Source organism: Pleurodeles waltl, chromosome 10 (assembly GCF_031143425.1).
Source record: "Pleurodeles waltl isolate 20211129_DDA chromosome 10, aPleWal1.hap1.20221129, whole genome shotgun sequence".
NCBI classification, from domain to species: Eukaryota; Metazoa; Chordata; class Amphibia; order Caudata; family Salamandridae; genus Pleurodeles; species Pleurodeles waltl.
The window spans coordinates 659,728,922-659,746,863 of record NC_090449.1 but is presented as its reverse complement, the minus strand read 5'-3'; the positions used below and the strand labels follow the sequence as shown (position 1 = coordinate 659,746,863).

At 45.8% G+C, this 17,942-nt stretch overlaps 1 protein-coding gene across 2 annotated transcripts; it reads left to right on the top strand.

The window, feature by feature from the left end:
- The first annotated feature begins 5,651 nt into the window (after nt 1-5,651).
- On the top strand, nt 5,652-16,925 carry MNX1 (motor neuron and pancreas homeobox 1). Of its 2 annotated transcripts, none has more exons than XM_069211152.1 (3): nt 5,652-6,271; nt 13,112-13,272; nt 15,271-16,925. In XM_069211152.1, exons 1-3 carry the CDS (start codon nt 5,800-5,802, stop codon nt 15,619-15,621), a joined length of 984 nt encoding a protein of 327 aa, XP_069067253.1. In that variant the 5' UTR covers nt 5,652-5,799; the 3' UTR covers nt 15,622-16,925. The 2 variants fall into 2 exon arrangements, with proteins under 2 accessions (XP_069067253.1, XP_069067252.1); XM_069211151.1 differs by having other exon boundaries at nt 13,094-13,272.
- Nucleotides 16,926-17,942: the final 1,017 nt, after the last annotated feature.

The window sequence follows — 17,942 nt, the reverse complement described above, 5'->3', positions numbered from 1 at the left end:
TACCTGGAAGCTCTACCCTCTTTGTCCCGCACCATCCACTTTAGTAGTATGCAGAGGTCTTCCCGCATTTTGCCAGGATGATGGACAGCTTACCTAAGGGCCCTCTAGTGCATTTGCCACCGATATTGGTGGCGTGTTCTTGATGCCGAGGAATATGAGGACATCTCCACAAAACAAAGAAGCACTTACAGCATAAATATAAAAGGAAGGACCCTGGTTTGGTTGAGCTGTACATCTTTGTAGTCTTGTTGACCTCGCTATAGGAGGATTCATGTTATCATAGAATTCTATAGAAAGATGCACCATGAAAAATCATGTTGCCAAAACGCACACAAGGTCTCTGGTGGCATTTCCTTGATCTCCATTACACAGCTGTAGTGTAGAATACATACTGGACACTTACCCAAGGAGGCAGAAAGAGCTGCACTTGGTAGATATTTTGTGCAAAGTTGTGTACTCTTATTGGCTAAAAGGGCAGGGAAGGCCACTTTGTCGCCAAGTTACAATCTTCATAAAGCACTCCAGTGCCCCATCAGGGGCAGAAAGCACTATGTAATGCTACAACAATTATACAGTACGTACTTATATTTAGGTCTGGGTGGAGTAAACGGAGCCCAGCTTTGCGGAATTCTGCAGAGCTGAAAAAAAAAAAACTCTGTGGAATTCCGCGAAGCTGGAGTTCCGTACCCTGCGGAGTCCTCCTGAATGCACCCATCTCGGAAGCACTAAGCAGGGCCAGGCCTGCTCAGCCAGGACTGACCTTGCTTAGGTCTTCAGAGATGGGCGCATTTACGAAGGCCGTAGGCTGTGAAAGCTGCCGTTTCAGGCCTCATGTGCACCGGCCAGACCCATATGTAGTGCACACGATGGAGGCTGGTGCACAGGAGGCCTGAAACAGCAGCTTTCTTTTGCTGCCTATGGCCCTGGCCTGAATTCAGGCCTGGGCCGCAGGAAGAGAAAGCTGCCATGCCTGTTGTGCACCGACATGCCCCACCTGCAGAGCACACAGGACACCCCGTGCATAAGAGGCCTGAAGGGCAGCTTTCACTGCCTATGGCCCTGGCATGAATTCAGGCCAGGGCCATTGGTTGCAAAAGCTGCAGTTTCAGTCCTTGTTTGTCCACCAGTGTGCACAAACAACAACAAATCAAAGAAAGGGACGAGGACTTACCAGGGTCTTCCAGGGAGTCCTTCTCTCCTCCTCGTCCGACGACGAGTCCTCTCCAGCGGCTGCCTCCTTCTTCTGCTCTGGTGTGCGTGGCATCCCAGTTTTGGGATGCACAGCACAAGTGCAGACTGTCTGCGCTTGCGCTGAGCAGCCCACACTGGGCTGCAGCATGCACCAGGTGAGCTCCACTCAGTTGGCGGGGATAGTGGATTTTTTTGGATAGCTCCAAGCGGAGCGCGGAGTTCCAAAAACTCCATTAGCTCCATCACCAGAGCACAGCTCCCTGCACACCCCTACTTAATATTTCAAAACTTGCTGCCCTCCGTAAGAGTGGGCTGCACTCGCCTTGCAGGCCAGGTGTGCTGTGAGGAGGCTACCTCTACAGTAGATTGTGTAAAGCAAAATATGGAAGGGTTCTTGCATCTGCCAATGGTTAATCTCAGGAGGTCTTGTGTTATCAGTGACTGGGCCGCGTGGCAGCTTGTGGGAGTCTAATGGCAAACTTTTTCACATTCACTGTGTTTCAATTTTTTGAAAGGTTTTTCTCATTCGCAGTTGTTTTGCATCATCGACAGAACATGTCTCACCCCCAGTTTTTTTTCTGTGTAGCTCCCATTTTTTCATTACATGCTTTCCTGTTATTGAATATATTTTCTCATTAACTGCAGGCTTTTTCATTCATTACCTTTTTTCTCATTCACTTTGATTACCTTTTCCTGTCATTCGCTACTTTCTGCCTATCAGTATTTTCTCACTCACTATATTTTCTCCTTAATCGTTTCTGCTCCCTCACTCAGTGTTTTTTTTTTCTCATTTCCTACATTTTTTAAAGTTTTGCTTCACCCTAACAAGTCCCTACTTTTTCTCTTTCGTTAATTTTTCTACAGTGCAGTACCCTTTCTCATTCGTTGCTATTTGTTTTCAATACTTTTCCACTTGAACGTTTCTTCAATGTACACCCCACAGCCTTTCTCTCTGTCACTGCTAGGTTCCTCATGTTACTGTTTTTTGCTGTTTTGCTAATGTAGCATATAGCTAATTTTCCCCATTCATTATCTATATTGTCCACACTCGTTAGATATTGTGTCATTATGTGGCCATTTTGCATCCCCTTCTGTCTGTTTTCGTCTGCGGGCTTCACTCTGCTCTAAACTCATCTCCTAAATTGCATTTCCTCTTCGGCGTTAGAATGAAATGCTAGAGTTCGGTAGTACACGTTGTAAAGTCTCCTTCTTTGGGCGCGTATAAGCAGAGACTCCAGACTTTACTATTACATTTCTATAGTTCTTAATTCGTGCCGGTGGTTGCATGTGGTGCGTTCCGGCACTCAATTTTGTATACTGAGATTGTTATTTTTTTATTTAACACACGTTTACTTCGAGCAAAAGAAGTAGGCAGAAAACAGAGAAGGGGGGGGGGGGGGGGTTGTGGCAAATTGAGAAATCGTGGATGAAAAGTAACTGCAAGTGTAGAATGGTAAATAAATCAGCATGAGGTGGTGTCGAGACGAGGTAATCCTCAACCAGGCATTCGACAGAGCCACTGGGGCCTCAGAAAAACGTTGGACCACGTGCACTTTTATTTGTATATAAATATAAGCGAAGTGCTGCATTTCGGTACATTCTCTGCCCGCTCGGCATGTTCAGTGACTTACCTGCATTTTCAAGCAGGAGCATGTTTATTTGATGTGTGAGGAAACAAAACAAAAGCCAAGCAATACCCAGGCAAGCAGCAATTGTGCATTGTGAAGTTATCTCATTTGGTGATGACGCACCAGTGCACTTCAAGTAGCACAGGAAGCGCTGCTTTTTAGCGGAAGGCGCAATTTCATCTTATTATTTTCAGTAGTGAGCATCGGGAAAGCACTGGCGTATGAGGAGCATCGCGGACCTAGTACAAAGAAGAAAAATAACACAGGCCCAGCTTGTGTAGTAAAAAGCAGCCATGATCCGTATTCAGTTGTCTCTTCACACAATTGCGCCTGCTGTACCGTTGGTAGACACGCCCCTGAGGGTGGTCTTCTGGGTCTGTCTGCTATTCTCGGTACAATGCTACTTCGTGATGTATGGCTGGCTCTTTCTTAAAGTTGAAAAGCAAAGGTGACTTTTCTTGAAAAATAATTTGACGCCATTCTATCAGAGTAAAAAATGGTTTTGACCTCCGTGAGAACAATGCGTTGTTAACTAAGCGCTCCTCTCAATACAACGTCCTTAAAATTGTATTGTGGAATGGTGCTCTGAGAAACGATGAATCTAACGCCCAGCAACAAGAGGCCTTCGGGAGGAGTGTGCTTGTGGTGTGCCGGGGCTCTACGAATTACGCAGGACATGGTGAAACCCTTGATTTGCCGGGGCAGAAGTGTATTCTGGGATCGGAGGGCGAAGGGGCCCTCGCCCATCCATACCTTAATTAGCCTCGAGGGACCCTCGCACACTTGCCGCAAGCGTGAATTTCTGCTGCAGAGAAATAATATACCTGTGGATGTGTGATGCTCTAGATCACTGCGTCAGACTGTGACGTATTAAGTAGTAAACACATAATGACATTCCTCACCTGTAACGTGTTGACAAATGTGTCTGACATATTGTTCTGTAAAATGCACCTCTTGTAATAAAAAAAAATTGGAGGAAGAGAAAGACTCGTGGAGAGGGTCGGACTACAGCCCTCGGGTCCACACGTGTAATTAAGGATATAACTGTCCAATGCTACTTTAGCAACCAGACCAGCCCTGTCCGTGCCCTCACTTTGTTAAGGCCAAAGCAGACAGATTGCATACGTTTAGTCGTGCAGTGTCTGTTCAAGTGAGTAGCAACGCGCCACAGGCCACATTTAAATAGAAACCAGGGGAACGAATTAAGGGAGGGGTGTGTTTTGTCGTTTCTGTGACTTCGGCCACTTGTCTCCTTTAGTATGTGTATGCTAGTTGCACGTGGGCCTACATCAGCACCTCTAAAAGTTTCGCGGATTACCACAGTGGTGGACCAGTCCATTCTTGGAAAAGATAAGATGAAGGTGGCTGCCCACGAATGGCATAAATGCGTTATCAAAACTAGAAAGGCTGGTTTCGCCAAACACTGTTTGGCGAAAACAACATTTCTATTGCAGGGATTTAGTACATATACTATAAAATGATACCAGCACCTTCTATTAGTCTGCACATAGGTGGCACAGAGATGCTGAAATGCACAAGACAAGGAATTTTACTTATTTAAATCTACGCACTTTTAATGCAAACTACAACCAAGGACATAAGTACATTTAGCCCGAATCAAATGCGCAACAATTAGACCTGAGTTTAAATATCACAAAAACGGAACACAGAATTATCGCTTTTAAAAATACGGAATTCTATTGAAATAGGTGTAAATAAAGAAATACCACCGTCGACGAGATAACTGATTTGGAGGGCTGAGAGGTGGCATTGGGCGGGCGCTGTGCTATGCAGTACACCAACTTAATCATGTTACTTTCTCATCTTAAAACATCCCTTTCATATTTTTATAACTTCGTCTGAAATGACACCCGACCTTGACATAGCTTGTCTAAATTCTGCACAAGACAGAAACGGATGTCTTTCTGTTAGTTGTTTCGTGAGCACCTGTGGAGAGGTTTGACAACTTAAAGCTGTGAGTGTCTTGTAATGAGATCTAGTTCCTTTCCACTCTGAATTTATCACTGGGCTGTAGTTGTCTTACGTGTGTGTGTGTGTGTATATTTTAGTCCGGAATCCGCACCAGTTCTCTGAGCAATTAGGCCTTGAAATCCCTGAAGTGAACTTTAACATCTGGGACAAATGTGGTGACAGGAAGATCCTATACAAACATTGTTTCAGGACCAGAAGGACGCTAAAGGAACAGGAACTGGCCTGTCATTTTATGTCACGAAGAGATTACAACACATGAGCGGGGAGGCTACATGAAGAAAATATGCTAAACATCTTGATAGCATGCACCGATTGTCGGTGAATTACAAAAGGCACGAAAGAGACCCAGGACTAAAAACAAATGAAATAAGAGGTTTGGGACACCGGGGGTGTTTCAGGTGTTTAAATTTGCTTGCATTTAGCGCAATCGTTGGCAAATGTTTTCTGTCCTCCTCCATCTTCATGTAATGAGCAGATACCGTTCGTTTGTTCAGGATTGACCCTTCCGAGGCCACACAGAAAGCTTTATTTTTCAATTGACCATGAGGCGTCCCTCCTGTGGGAATCCAGGAAGGAAATGTACACAGAAGGGCGGAGCCACTCCAGGTGACAACTCGAGGGTGGGGTCTAAATGACTGTTCGTTGCGCACCAATCACTTCTGGTGAAACCTGCAGGGCGTGGCTACTGTACGTTGACAGCTCTGTAGACCCCAAAATCGCTTCCCAAGAGGTGGGATTCTCACAAATATATTGGCTTACTGCTGTGTGATTGGTGAAATACTCACAACTGGTTAGACCAATCCGATTCGTCAAAAGGTGGAAGTAGCCAATGAACGCGCGTGCTACGGCCCTTGAAGTGAGCAGGTTGCCTCTGGCCCCGGGTTAGAACTGTCACCGCGGGGGAGTTATCCGAAGCTACGGCCGCGGGGACCGGGATACTGCGCGGCTCTGTTTGACTGGCTCAGAGAGGAACCCCCGGGACCACCCAATGGAAAAGTCCAAAAACTTCCGAATCGATGCGCTGCTGGCCGCGGATCCTCCCCGGCCTCAGAGCTCGCCTCTGGCGCTCGTCACCTCGGAGCACCAGGACTGCGGCCTGCGGGAGAGCCCGTCCCCGCCGCCTGCCCCGCCGCAGCACCGCATGGGACTGCTGCCCAAGCACGGTTACATGGGCGGCCAGCAGCCGCACCCGCACGCTCAGCATCCGGCGCTCCTGGGCCTGCCGCACCCGCAGGCGGGTGGCGGGGGCGGAGGCCTCTACGGGCATCCCGTGTACGGCTACTCTGCGGCCGCGCTGCACCCCGCGCTCTCCTACTACTCGCAGCACCTGCCGCCAGGCCCCGCGCACCACTCGGCGCCCGCAGAGCCCCTCAAGATAAGCGCCGGTACCTTCCAGCTGGACCAGTGGCTGCGGGCCTCCACCGCCGGCATGATGCTACCCAAGATGCCCGACTTTAACTGTGAGTACCGCCCGCTGGAGGGGTCGTGTAAACGCTGTGTATATATAGTGTGGCATGCATTCAATGTATGCACCCTGAGGGCAATGCAGGGGGCGAGGGACTTCCGCATCGGACGCCAAAGACAGTGGCATGCTGCACAGTGGTAGGGCATGCAGCTTTGCAGCATGTGTGTATACTTAAAGTGTGAGGAAGTAGGGTATGTACAATACAACCCGGTGTCTCACTCTTGGAGTATACACACAACACTCCGAGAATGGAACACACACCTATAGAGAGAGGGACTTGTGCAGTGAACACCACAGACCGTGACGTGCGTGCAAAGTGATAGACCATGCGATGTGTGCATGCGCCAATAGTGAGGCAGTAGATAATGCATTATGAATACTCCGAAAATGGGACACATACATATAGGGAGATGGACATATGCAGGGAACACAAACGGCAATGACACGCGTGCGGAGACGCAGGGCAAGCAGCCTGTGCGTATTGTGTAGGAGTGGGTCAGTAGGTCTTGTACTGTGTTTAGCCCGAGAAAGGGACACATACCTATAGGGAGAGGAACTTATGCAGGGAACACAAAGTACATTGACACGCGTGCAGAGTGGTAGGGTATGCAGTGTGTATACTCCAAGAATGAGACAGCAGGTCATGTACTCTGCTTTCCACCGAGAATGGGACACATACCTATAGGGAGAGGGACTTGTGCAGTGAACGCAAAATAAAGTGTCCAGGAATGTGTCAGTAGGTCATGTACTGTGTTTACCCCAAGAATGGAACACATACCTGTTGGGGGAAGGACTTGAGCGGTGATCACAAAAGACAGTGACACGCTTGCAGAGTGGTAGGGCGTGCAGCGTGTGTATACCCCAAGAGCGAGACAGTAGTTCATGTACTGTGTAAAACTACGTGAGGGGGACGCATACCCTGATGGGAAGAGGGAATTCTGCTGTACTCACATACAGAGCTGGGGACATACGTGAGAAACGGCAAGGCACGTGCTGTGCACTAATTAAGGATAATGGGTTACTTGCAGAGACAGGCATTTGCGTTCACTTCGAGAGTGGGGTACTTGCTCAGAGGAGAAGAGAGCTTTATAGCGTGTACACCAAGAGAGAGCTAGAGACATGCTGGCAGTGTGTCACGCAGGCACTCCGGGAGAGTACTGAGTACATATAGGCAGGCACTTGTGCTGTGAATACTCAGAGAGTGAGGCAAACGCACAGATGAGCTTCTTCTGTGAATACCCGCGAGTGAGGCACACGGGCATATGGGAAATTATACTTACGTTGGGTACACAAAGAGCCAGGGGCATACACAAAGGTTTTCAGGAAATGTGGAATGTGCTCCTTAGAAGGTGAGGAATGGGCATAAAGAGGGGAATGGGCGTTAGCCACGTATATCAAGACAGCGGGGCATGTACACAAGGGACATTTGAGTGATGCGCGGGCAGACGGAGGTACCTAAACATGGACAGTGCTTCTAGAAAGGGCATGGCCCATCCTTAGAAAGCGACAGGGACATTACTGACTAGCGAGGCACATTCGTTGAGAGGGCAAGTATATGTGCTGCATATACCCACGTGGACAATTGCAGCTGATTTTACGTCAAGGGAGGTCGACACATACACAAAGGGGCACATGTTTATTTCCAGAGAGTGTTACACACACATACGCCCACACGCAAGAGCACGTGCTGTGTATATTCGGAAGAGAGGCCGATTCACAGGGAGTAGTTTGGGCAGGTTGTGTATTTGGTGCGTAATCAGAAACCTAACAAATACACAGACTGTTGTGTAAATGACAGTGGGCACAGTCGCGGATAAAGAGATGTGTTCTCAATACTCAGAGAAAGACGTATGTATAGTGGAACAGGGATATGAGTTGCTCTTTAAACCCACCGCATGAGACAATAAAATTCTGTACAGAAAAAGTCACCTTGCATGTCCACAACTACAGTAAAACAGCAGGGAAAATAAGCCACAATACCCTTAAACATCTTATCTTGCCACCGTAACCCACGAAACCCACAAATGATGTGTGGTACAACTAGTTTGCTTTAAAGTTAGAAGATGTTTTTAATGTTTAATAAAAACCACTTCCAACGATTGAAGTTTGTCGGTCTGTGTGTTTCTGGTGGGGGGAGTGTGGAGGCCTCCGGATCCTATCTTATCTTGCCACCGTAACCAACGAAACCCACAAATTACATGTGAACATCTGAACAAGACATGTAAATGTAATCAGACAGACCAGCACATAGGAAGGCTTACTTTACAGTATGTACAGCGATAGAGAACTTGGTTACGATGCATTGTGCCGACAGCCTGCGTAATACTGTATTTTACTCATATATCGGTAATAGACACGGATACCGTGAGCTTGGTGATGCGGTCACTTGATATTGAGTATAACAGCAGCTTAACAGGAAAATAAAGCACCCAGAATCCAAACAGACTTCATAATTTGTTAACTGTTCAAAATAAACCACGGACATATTTTAAATATATATATAGTTCACACTCTTTCAGTCAAATGCATTGTTTCCCGTTTCACACTTATTTTTATGTTTTGTTTACAAAAATGAGAGACTTTCAAAAGACTGAAGCTGTTCTTAGTAAATTATGTGTGATACATAGTATTTCACAATAAGCGTAGGTAAAAGGTGGAACATGAAATGCAATTGCCCCGTTGCTTCTCGTTGCGGTGGAAATGTAATGCAACTACAATTCTCGGTATGGCACGGGAATAATATATTCCGTATGCGTGCCGCAAGAGATTTCCTTTAAAACAATACTCTAGTTCGCCCACATAAATTAGGTAAGTGAGTATTGAGTACGGTAAAGGTTCTCATTTCATACTCAAACTATAATACGTATTCCAGTTGCTAGAGCAATCTCTATATATATATCTGTGTGTGTGTGTGTTTCACTGAGCAATGAATATATATATATATATATATATACATATATATATATATATATATATATATACACACACACAAACACAAACACACACGTGTATCATACCTTGCCTCAGTATCGATGGAAAAGCACTAAAAATGTGTAACAGACCAATTTAGAAAACTGGAGGCGATTGAAAGACTGAGCCTAATAGTTGAAGAAAGCGCGCGCTGTACACATTTTACAGTCCCTGTATTTATTTGAAAAAATGAGTCATTTTATATGTGACTCATTCAGTTTGACTTTGACGGTACTTGCAGATCTGAAAAGCTGGTAGAAATCAGAATTACAGCTACTTGTATTACACCGATCTAGGGCATGTTTCATCGAGCGCCTAGTAGATTGAAACAAATATGCCCTTGTAGTGCTTAGACCGTTTTTTTCACAGCATAGAGAAACGTGAGTGACTTTACACTTTGCTGTTGTCACTCTTTCTAAGACGCTGTTAGTGTGCTACAAACGTGGTCCATAACGCAAATGATATAAAACTGCGCATTGTCGCTAGTTCCCTTCCAATGCCCCTATTAAATAGGAATCACCGATAGGCTGTCCAGCTGTCACACGGCGCGCTTACCTCCAGTGCAACGGGTTTAAGAGCATGTTTATGATACACTGCCTAAGTAAGAAGACTAGTGAGGCATTCCAACTGTGTGCGGTGCGGTGGATGTATCTAAATGGACTGGGCATGTTATTATTAAATGTTGCTCATCCCAAACTGAATTGTATGTTGCTGAATGCCTCCCGGCGCTGACTCTTTTCCATATAGCGATGCTATAAAATCAAAAGGGCTACAAACAGGTGTGTGCGGGGAGGCGTCTGTGCACAGTTGAATGTTACATGCTGGGCAGTTAGTTCCTTATAACAATAGTGAAGTTGTATTCCACGCAGCGCCCTTCTACACTCCTAGGCCACACTTATAGAGACACAAAAGCAGGTCCGATTTATTAACAACCAAACCCGTGACCTAGAGGTTATGCGCAGTGTCTGCCGCATTAACCTACTGAGCTATCGCTGGAAATTGCACGCTATTATGAATGATTATCAACCTCCACCGTTCTCGCACCAGTGACCACTTGAAGGGCGCCCTCAAAGTCAATGAGCTGTATCTTTGCCTCACTTCCGACATTGGCTTAAATTGTGTATTGCAATCTAGGATTGGCTGTTTAAATTTAGGATTGTAAACGCAATAAAATTCTCCACCTCATTAGCAAAGTGCCCACCTAATGCGCGAGATCGGACACTGAAAGGCATGTTATTGCGATGGCCGCCAGTGGACGTCATTCTGTTTTTGTAGTCGGTGGTGCATGGAGTGCTTAGGAAGGGTCACTGGATGTCCACAGGCCAAGGGGGCCACGGGCTTGGGGCAGTGGTGGCTGAGGCCTCACACCTAGTTTACTTGCGGGTGCATGTGGTTGTGTGCCTTTAAAGTATCTCAAACAGGCCCCATTGTGCGCCTGACAAAATGTATGACATTCTGGAGCCAGGTCACAGGCCTTGGATAATCCGTGCAAACACCCCCTTTACACATCACACAACACCACAGGAACCGATCCCTCCCTCACCTTGTGCGGCTTCTACTTCACAGATCCTCCGAGCTGTTTTAACGCCGGAGTGTGTCCTCGCTTGAAAGAATTCACCAATTAGCACATGCTGGGCCAGAGAAAGCGTCATTGTTTTGCTCAGAAAGGGGTTTGTTTAAAAAGTTACACCGCAGGGAAAACAATCAGCTAAGGTGTCAGAATCCTGCGGCCTCAAACAAGCAACGTCAGCACTGAAGACAACTAATGACACAGGCGACGAGGAAATCCAGACCGTGTGACCGTTTGAGCTCGGGACACTGGCGGGTTCGTGCTGTGTGGATGACAGCCTTCCTCAGCGGGTTGGCTTTGCTTGATGTCTGAGGCCGACAAACACAGTTCTGTATGAAGGGCTTCAGGGCGCTACACAACTGACGTAGTTTCGTAGAGTATTAAACAAAAGTATATCCAGGAGTTAACAGTATCTGAATATAAAAGTAGATTAAGAAAATATACAGTTTAACAGGTGGCTGGCGAAAACATGTCTATATATCGAAGGCGCTTATGATTATTTTCAGAAGTAACTCTCCCTTTCACGTGCCTTTGTTGCAGCGCACAGTGCCCAGGCCATTTTCCTTCAAACTGTTGGCCGAGCAAACATTACAGACCAGATTACACCTATTCTCGCCCGTGCGTCAATACTGCCCGTTTCCACTGCCTCGCTGGCTGGCCTTTCCTCTTACTCCGCGGCCCCAGTGGCGATCCTTCCATTGGTGCAGCAGGTGCAGTGGCGCCGGGGCCCTGAGGTCCCGATTATTGCTGTATTTTAGTACTCAAACAGCAGCCAGGGGCTCATTTCCGTTCTAGCAGCAGGGCCCACGACGCACTGGCAAACCCGCTAGCAGACCCGTGAACGTTTCACCCTTCCGATATCTCACCTTTATTGCACTCATTAAATCCCTAAACGAGGGAAACGTGTCCGCAGCATAATTGAAAAATTAGCTGGAAAAGAGAACATCTGTTGCGGAATATATGATCTTATGGAGAAATCACATGGTGCGCGCTGCTCATTTTTCATGCCGTTTAATTTGTTTAGTGCACAGCACGATCCCTTATGGAGATTTTTGGCGAGGGTTTGAAAGGGTGAAGTTACAAATAACCCAACTGCAATGGCCGATCTCCCATAATACCGCTACTTTCCTTAATCACAGTATAAATTAGGGCCTGCTCTTCCTCTCTCAAGCCCTGTCGTCACCAGCCCCGGCAGTATGGAGGGGGGTGGATGTTGGGGGAGTCATCTGGACAGGAAACGTAATCCCCTTAGTTAAAGAACAATTCAATGGAGTGTGGAATCCCCCGAGTGACACTGAAGTATATATCTTTTAATTACGGCCCTAATGTATGGCCGGCCTGGGAGATGCCCTGACTCCGATAACTAAATCAAGGGTGTTTGCTGTTGATGGGTAAAGTGGCCTTCCCCCGGGAGCCGCTTCCCTTCAGTGCACGGCCCCCGACGGGCTCCTGGGAAATCAAAGAATGCATTTTAAGTTTGTATTCACAGGAGAGATGACTGGGCTAAGAAATGTGGAATCGGCAAAATACCATCTCCCCCTTACTCGTCAATGGAAAGAGACTTCTCGTTTCCTTGTCTCTCGTCTGCCTTCAGTGAATTTTTGTTACCATGTTAAGATTAGTTTTAGTTAGGTGAACTTTTTTTCCTATACAAACCAAACTACACAAACAGTAGAATATATATTCACATTAATTAAGTGAATAGTTATATTTTTAAGCTGTTTGCAGTTTATGCCGCCCGGGTGTAGTTTCTATTATGTTGTCAGGCGTACAATTTAAAGACCAAGTGTATATGGCCTTTGGGATATATTAATATATTAAGTGCTAGTATGTAAAAACGTGCAACACCGGTCCAGGTTTAAACCCCCGTTAGACGTGTTCTATTTAAAAAGACCTTTTCTAATCCGTAAACGCATGAATGTTTTAATGCGCGCTTATTTTGGGGCAGTGTGGGACTTATTCCGAGTAAAAATAAGTTAATCACATTTCAAGGAATGATTTAGAAGATAAATTTGCGTAGGATTAGCACAAAAATGTTATAGATATTTGCATACGTTTTGGGGCCTCCTTACTTAATCGTAGGTCTTGTGTACACGAGTTTTGAATAATTGTTCCCTATCGGTTTTTAAGTTACATTAACTGAAACACGTTGCATGTGCCCGTTTACCACCAGCCTTTGCTGTAGAGTACAGGGCGGCCGCGGCGTGCAGTGATATGATGCCTGTGTGTGTTGACGTGTTGCTCGGGCAGTGAATAACACCTTTCCTCTAATTGTAGTCCATCTTCTCTCTGCAGCCCAGGCACAGTCCAACCTGCTGGGGAAGTGCCGGAGACCTCGGACCGCTTTCACCAGCCAGCAGCTCCTGGAGCTCGAGCACCAATTCAAACTCAACAAGTACCTGTCCAGGCCCAAGCGCTTTGAAGTGGCCACGTCCCTCATGCTGACGGAGACTCAGGTACACGGCGCAGCGCTGAGAGGAGTGGTTTACTGCCGTGTGCTGGCGGGAGCGCGCAGGGCAGGGTGGTGGAGGGGTGCTCCAGCCGGGGAATACTGGAAGGGCGCCTCTGGCCAGGGGACGTTAGAATAACTCCAGATTCCTGAAAGTCACTCACGCACGCAAACACCACGTCTGTTACAAATACCGGCGCTGTCTTCCGGTCATACACACACTTTCCTCCTATCCCACATCTCTCCACACACACGCTCTTCTTTGTTTTTATTTCTAGCGTCTTTATTAAAGATAGTATTTATTAGTATTAAAACTACCCCACTGTGATACTCACTGGGGTAAATCCCAAAATTTCCAATAACCTCGTACCGCTTTCACCTCTGTACCTGGCCATATTATCCGGCACTTCGTGTTTTTCGGCAGGAATGTGACTCGAAACACACTACTTAACTGCACGCCAGGTTAGATTTTTTCCAAGCTACAATCTGTTCTACAACGGAGAAGGTCAACATTTAAAGAAATCTTGAAAATCATAATTTTTTCGCTTCAAAGAAGTGGGAAATCTTATTTCATTTGGGAGATCTGGGAATACACCGCACTAGACTTCTGCATTTTATGAAACGTAGCTCCTTGAAGGTTATTCAAACCCACACAAATACAGTATTTGAAGTGTGTACAAGACATCTCCTTGTTTGGTGTCTGTTATGTACTCCTTTTTGCAGGAAGACATATTGGGCAGTTGTCTCGTTTCCTTTCCAACACTGGTCTGCTTGCCCTTATGGACGCTTTGCCATTTGACATGCCAGCCCAGAAAGCAGTGCTCTTGAACACATTATAGAGCTGAGTAGTAGCTAGTATTATGAAGTGTATTTTATTTAATTGTACACATTGGTCTTATCAAGGGTGTACGTGTTGAATGGCATGTTTACAGCCAGTGCATTCTGCAAGCATGTAAAGGGAGGTGAAAACCACCAGTTTTAGCTGACTCCCGCTAATTGTTTTAATCAATTGGCAAATAAATATTAATTACAAAATGTAGAATTTCATATTTGGGTTTGATCCATTTGTGATCTTTAACGAGATTTATTACCCTTATTAATAGAAAATGAGTTCTGATTTTGCGACTCAAGAAACTACAACATATACATATCCCTACATTTAATCTCAAAATCAAGAAAGCCATTCAGTAAAAAGTTAAAAGCTTGCAGTTTACACAAACTAACATCATCAACAATCACCATCTGTAGGGCTTCGGATATTACCCTGTGGTTCATGTAGTCCGGTCAGACTGTAAGTCCTACTGTGAGAGTTTTCATTAGATGGGCCCTTTAAGAGTATGCAAATCCGAAGCCGGTGGGGAGTATGAGCAGAATATGAGATCAATACTTTTTGCAGTTATCTGTCCAATCAGCTATGATCTGAGAGAGCCTGAATCTACCGTACTTCTGTTAACCGACAAGATGACCAATGTTTTCCTCTCGAAGTTTGTGTTGTGTACAGGGTGTTGCGTCTTCTCAAAGCAGGATCCCGACTATCTGGGGTGGAGGTTTCATTAGTGTAGCAGGTCACCGTGCCCCAGAAGGCTGATTATTGTTTAATTTCATAATTTAAACAGCTGCCAGGGGGCATTTGACACACTTGGTATGGCACTGCAAACTACGCTATGCAAATGCCATGCAGAACTTCCACTGTGTAGACATCTGTAAAGCACACATCATTTAGTGTTAATGTAACGACCTGTCTCCAGCCCAGAATAATTTTCGTCAGAAGTTACGCCTTGGCAATTACAGGAGTCAAAAAAGCTTAATTTATATATAAGGACTGGGTCAGTGTTCTGAAGAAGAGCAAAAGGTATCCACCGAGTTGGTTTGCATGATGCCCTTTCTCTCCAAATACCGAAAGTACGGCGTGCGCACACTATGTTTATATTAGTATTAAACCACATAGCAGGATAATTCAATTTTACCACCCATTAATGCCCTCTTTCCGTTTCACACACCCCAGGTGAAAATCTGGTTCCAGAACCGGCGGATGAAGTGGAAAAGGAGCAAAAAGGCCAAGGAGCAGGCAGCACAGGAGGCCGAGAAGCAGAAGAGCAACAAGGGAGGCGAGAAGGGCGGCGAGAAGGAGGGCGAGGCGGACTACGCGAAGCACAAGGCCGACTCCCGCCTCTCAATAGACTACAGGGACAGTGAGGACGACGACGAGGCGGAGGAGGAAGATGACGACGAGGAGGAGCTCGGGGCCCGGCGCTTCGGCTCCTACCACTCGTCCGACTGCTCCTCGGCGGAGGAGGACAGCAGCCCCAGCCGCCGACGGAGCAGCCAGGGCAAACCGCCCCCAGCGCAACAATGAACCGAGCCCAAGGACTAAAACGTGGCGCAGGCCGAGGCCCTGCAGCTCGTGCACCCCGACCTCTCCTCCGGCGCCCACCCCTGCCACAGCGGGCGCAACTGCGCGTAACTCCCCTCTTCGGGGTGTACCAATCGTCCCGCAGACTGGTCGTCGGTTTACGGAGAGTCCTTTACCAACACACTGAGAGGGGAGGACGTTCCAAGCGCCCCTCTCGAGGCCCTACCAAACCACAGACCGGTCTTTAGAGCAGAAGCCAGACCGCGGCCCGGAGAGGCCGGTTCAAGGCCCCTTCGATGACTGCACCAACCTACACAAGCATTTTAACTGCGGAAACCGAGCCCTCGACTAGCGTCAACGTAGCGGGCATCGAAACAGGGCAGCCGGCAACCCCCATCTTGGACGGTACCAACACTCCGGCATCCCTTACACCTGCAAGCCCTTCACCTGGACCCAAGAGGGCGGACCGCGAAGGGCGTTTATTGTTGTTGTTCTTTTTTTTACTTTCTTTTTTTTTTTTTTCAGGTCAAACGCTTTTTGGCTCCACGTGTTGCACAATTTTACCTATAGTGTGCTAAGATGTAATACTAAAAATTAGCCCGAGAGTGAGAGGCTCTCCCGTTAACAGTACAATAGGAAATAGCGACTTGGGCATCTTGGTCATTTAATTTTCACAGTAATTCTTTGGCGGAGAGACAGAGCTGGAGCACACTAGCCAAGAAGACTACACATTCAATCAGTGTTAATAGATTTCGGAACTCCTAAGACCACTGCTCCTTTGTCCATCTTTGTAAATGTTTGTGCTTATTATATATGTGTATATCTGTTACATTGTTTACATCATCATGGAAGGTAATTCTGTTGGAAATGTCATAAGACTGTATACTGTCTTTATTTTTGTATATTGTATTTATAAAAAGATACCTCTACTTATGCATGCTAAATTATTATTTAGCGTATCCCATCAACCACGGTGGAATGTAAAATAAATCTGTTTTATATTATTTTGTTGGTGTACACTTTTAACTTACACGGTGTCAGAAAAAAGCACACTCCAGTATCATTTGATTTTATTTACCCATTTCGTACTTTAGTTCAGATGGCGAGCAGCTTATAATTTTACGTTGTAATATGTCGATCAATAAATGGGGTCCACACAAACTAAACATGTGATATAACATGGAGGATTATGGAATTCATTAGCACGTATCAGACAGAATTCAGAGATTAAGCAAGGCTGGAGAAGGGTATCAAGCAGGTCAAAGGGCGCTACAGAGAATAAAAACAAATGAGACGACTTCTGGCAATGTCCCCTCTGTTTTACACCTCTGCTACATCTGTCAAAATATACAATTAGCACTTACAGATGAAAAACCTCAAAACCTAGATTGTAAAATGAAAACGATTAAAAATTCTACCAACAAACATATAGATATGTTCAATGTTCTAAATTCTGCCAGGCGCACTTTCTACCTGTTGTTGGACTCGTACATTACTAGCAGATGTGGGCATTAGAAACACCGATGCTTCGTACTGTCTTTATTTGATAGTCCATGTTTGCGAGCCACTTTTATTTCGCCTTCTGCAATTTTGTTTTTGATACTTACAAATGATGCCCAGTTTCACTCGTAACAGTTGTTTAATCCGTATATACTTATTTCCAGCTCTAGCAGGTAAATTGCTTTATTTGCATTCAATTTCTTTGGATTTACTGACAATGTCAATAGATTTAATAGACAAATGCAAGGGATAGCATATTCAGAAAAAAATATATCATTTTGAAATTTTGGTAAACACGTTAAATTCTGACGTTTTTCCTAGGTCAAAGATAATGTTTAGACTTTAAAGTGTAATTGTTCGATTTGCTTGGTTACAAAAAGATGGTGAGATTTAAAATCAGGTGTAGGAAATATCAACTGGACGCGAGAATATGTCAAATACAATTACAATGACACAATGTAAGACGAGAGCTAGGGAAGCAGCGGTAAAGAGATGACGGTGAGGGGAGGAACTGGCTGGACTGAATTACCGAGGCGAGTAGTACAGGCTTATTGTCGTGTTCGCTGTACATGTATACAAACGAGAAAATAACATTCGCCTTGGAATCCAAGATGGCGCTTGCCCTGCAGGTTACGCTTCTCCCCAGCGGCTGACTGACAGCCTAATTTCACAATGGAAGACGGTACACTGTTGTCTAAAGAACAAATGTCAGGGCACTCATGAATCAATGATTCAAAGTTCTCAATGTGTCAAATTTTGAATATATAGTGACAAGATCACCATGAAGAGTTCGAGCCCAATTTATTCTTGAAGCATAGAGTTCA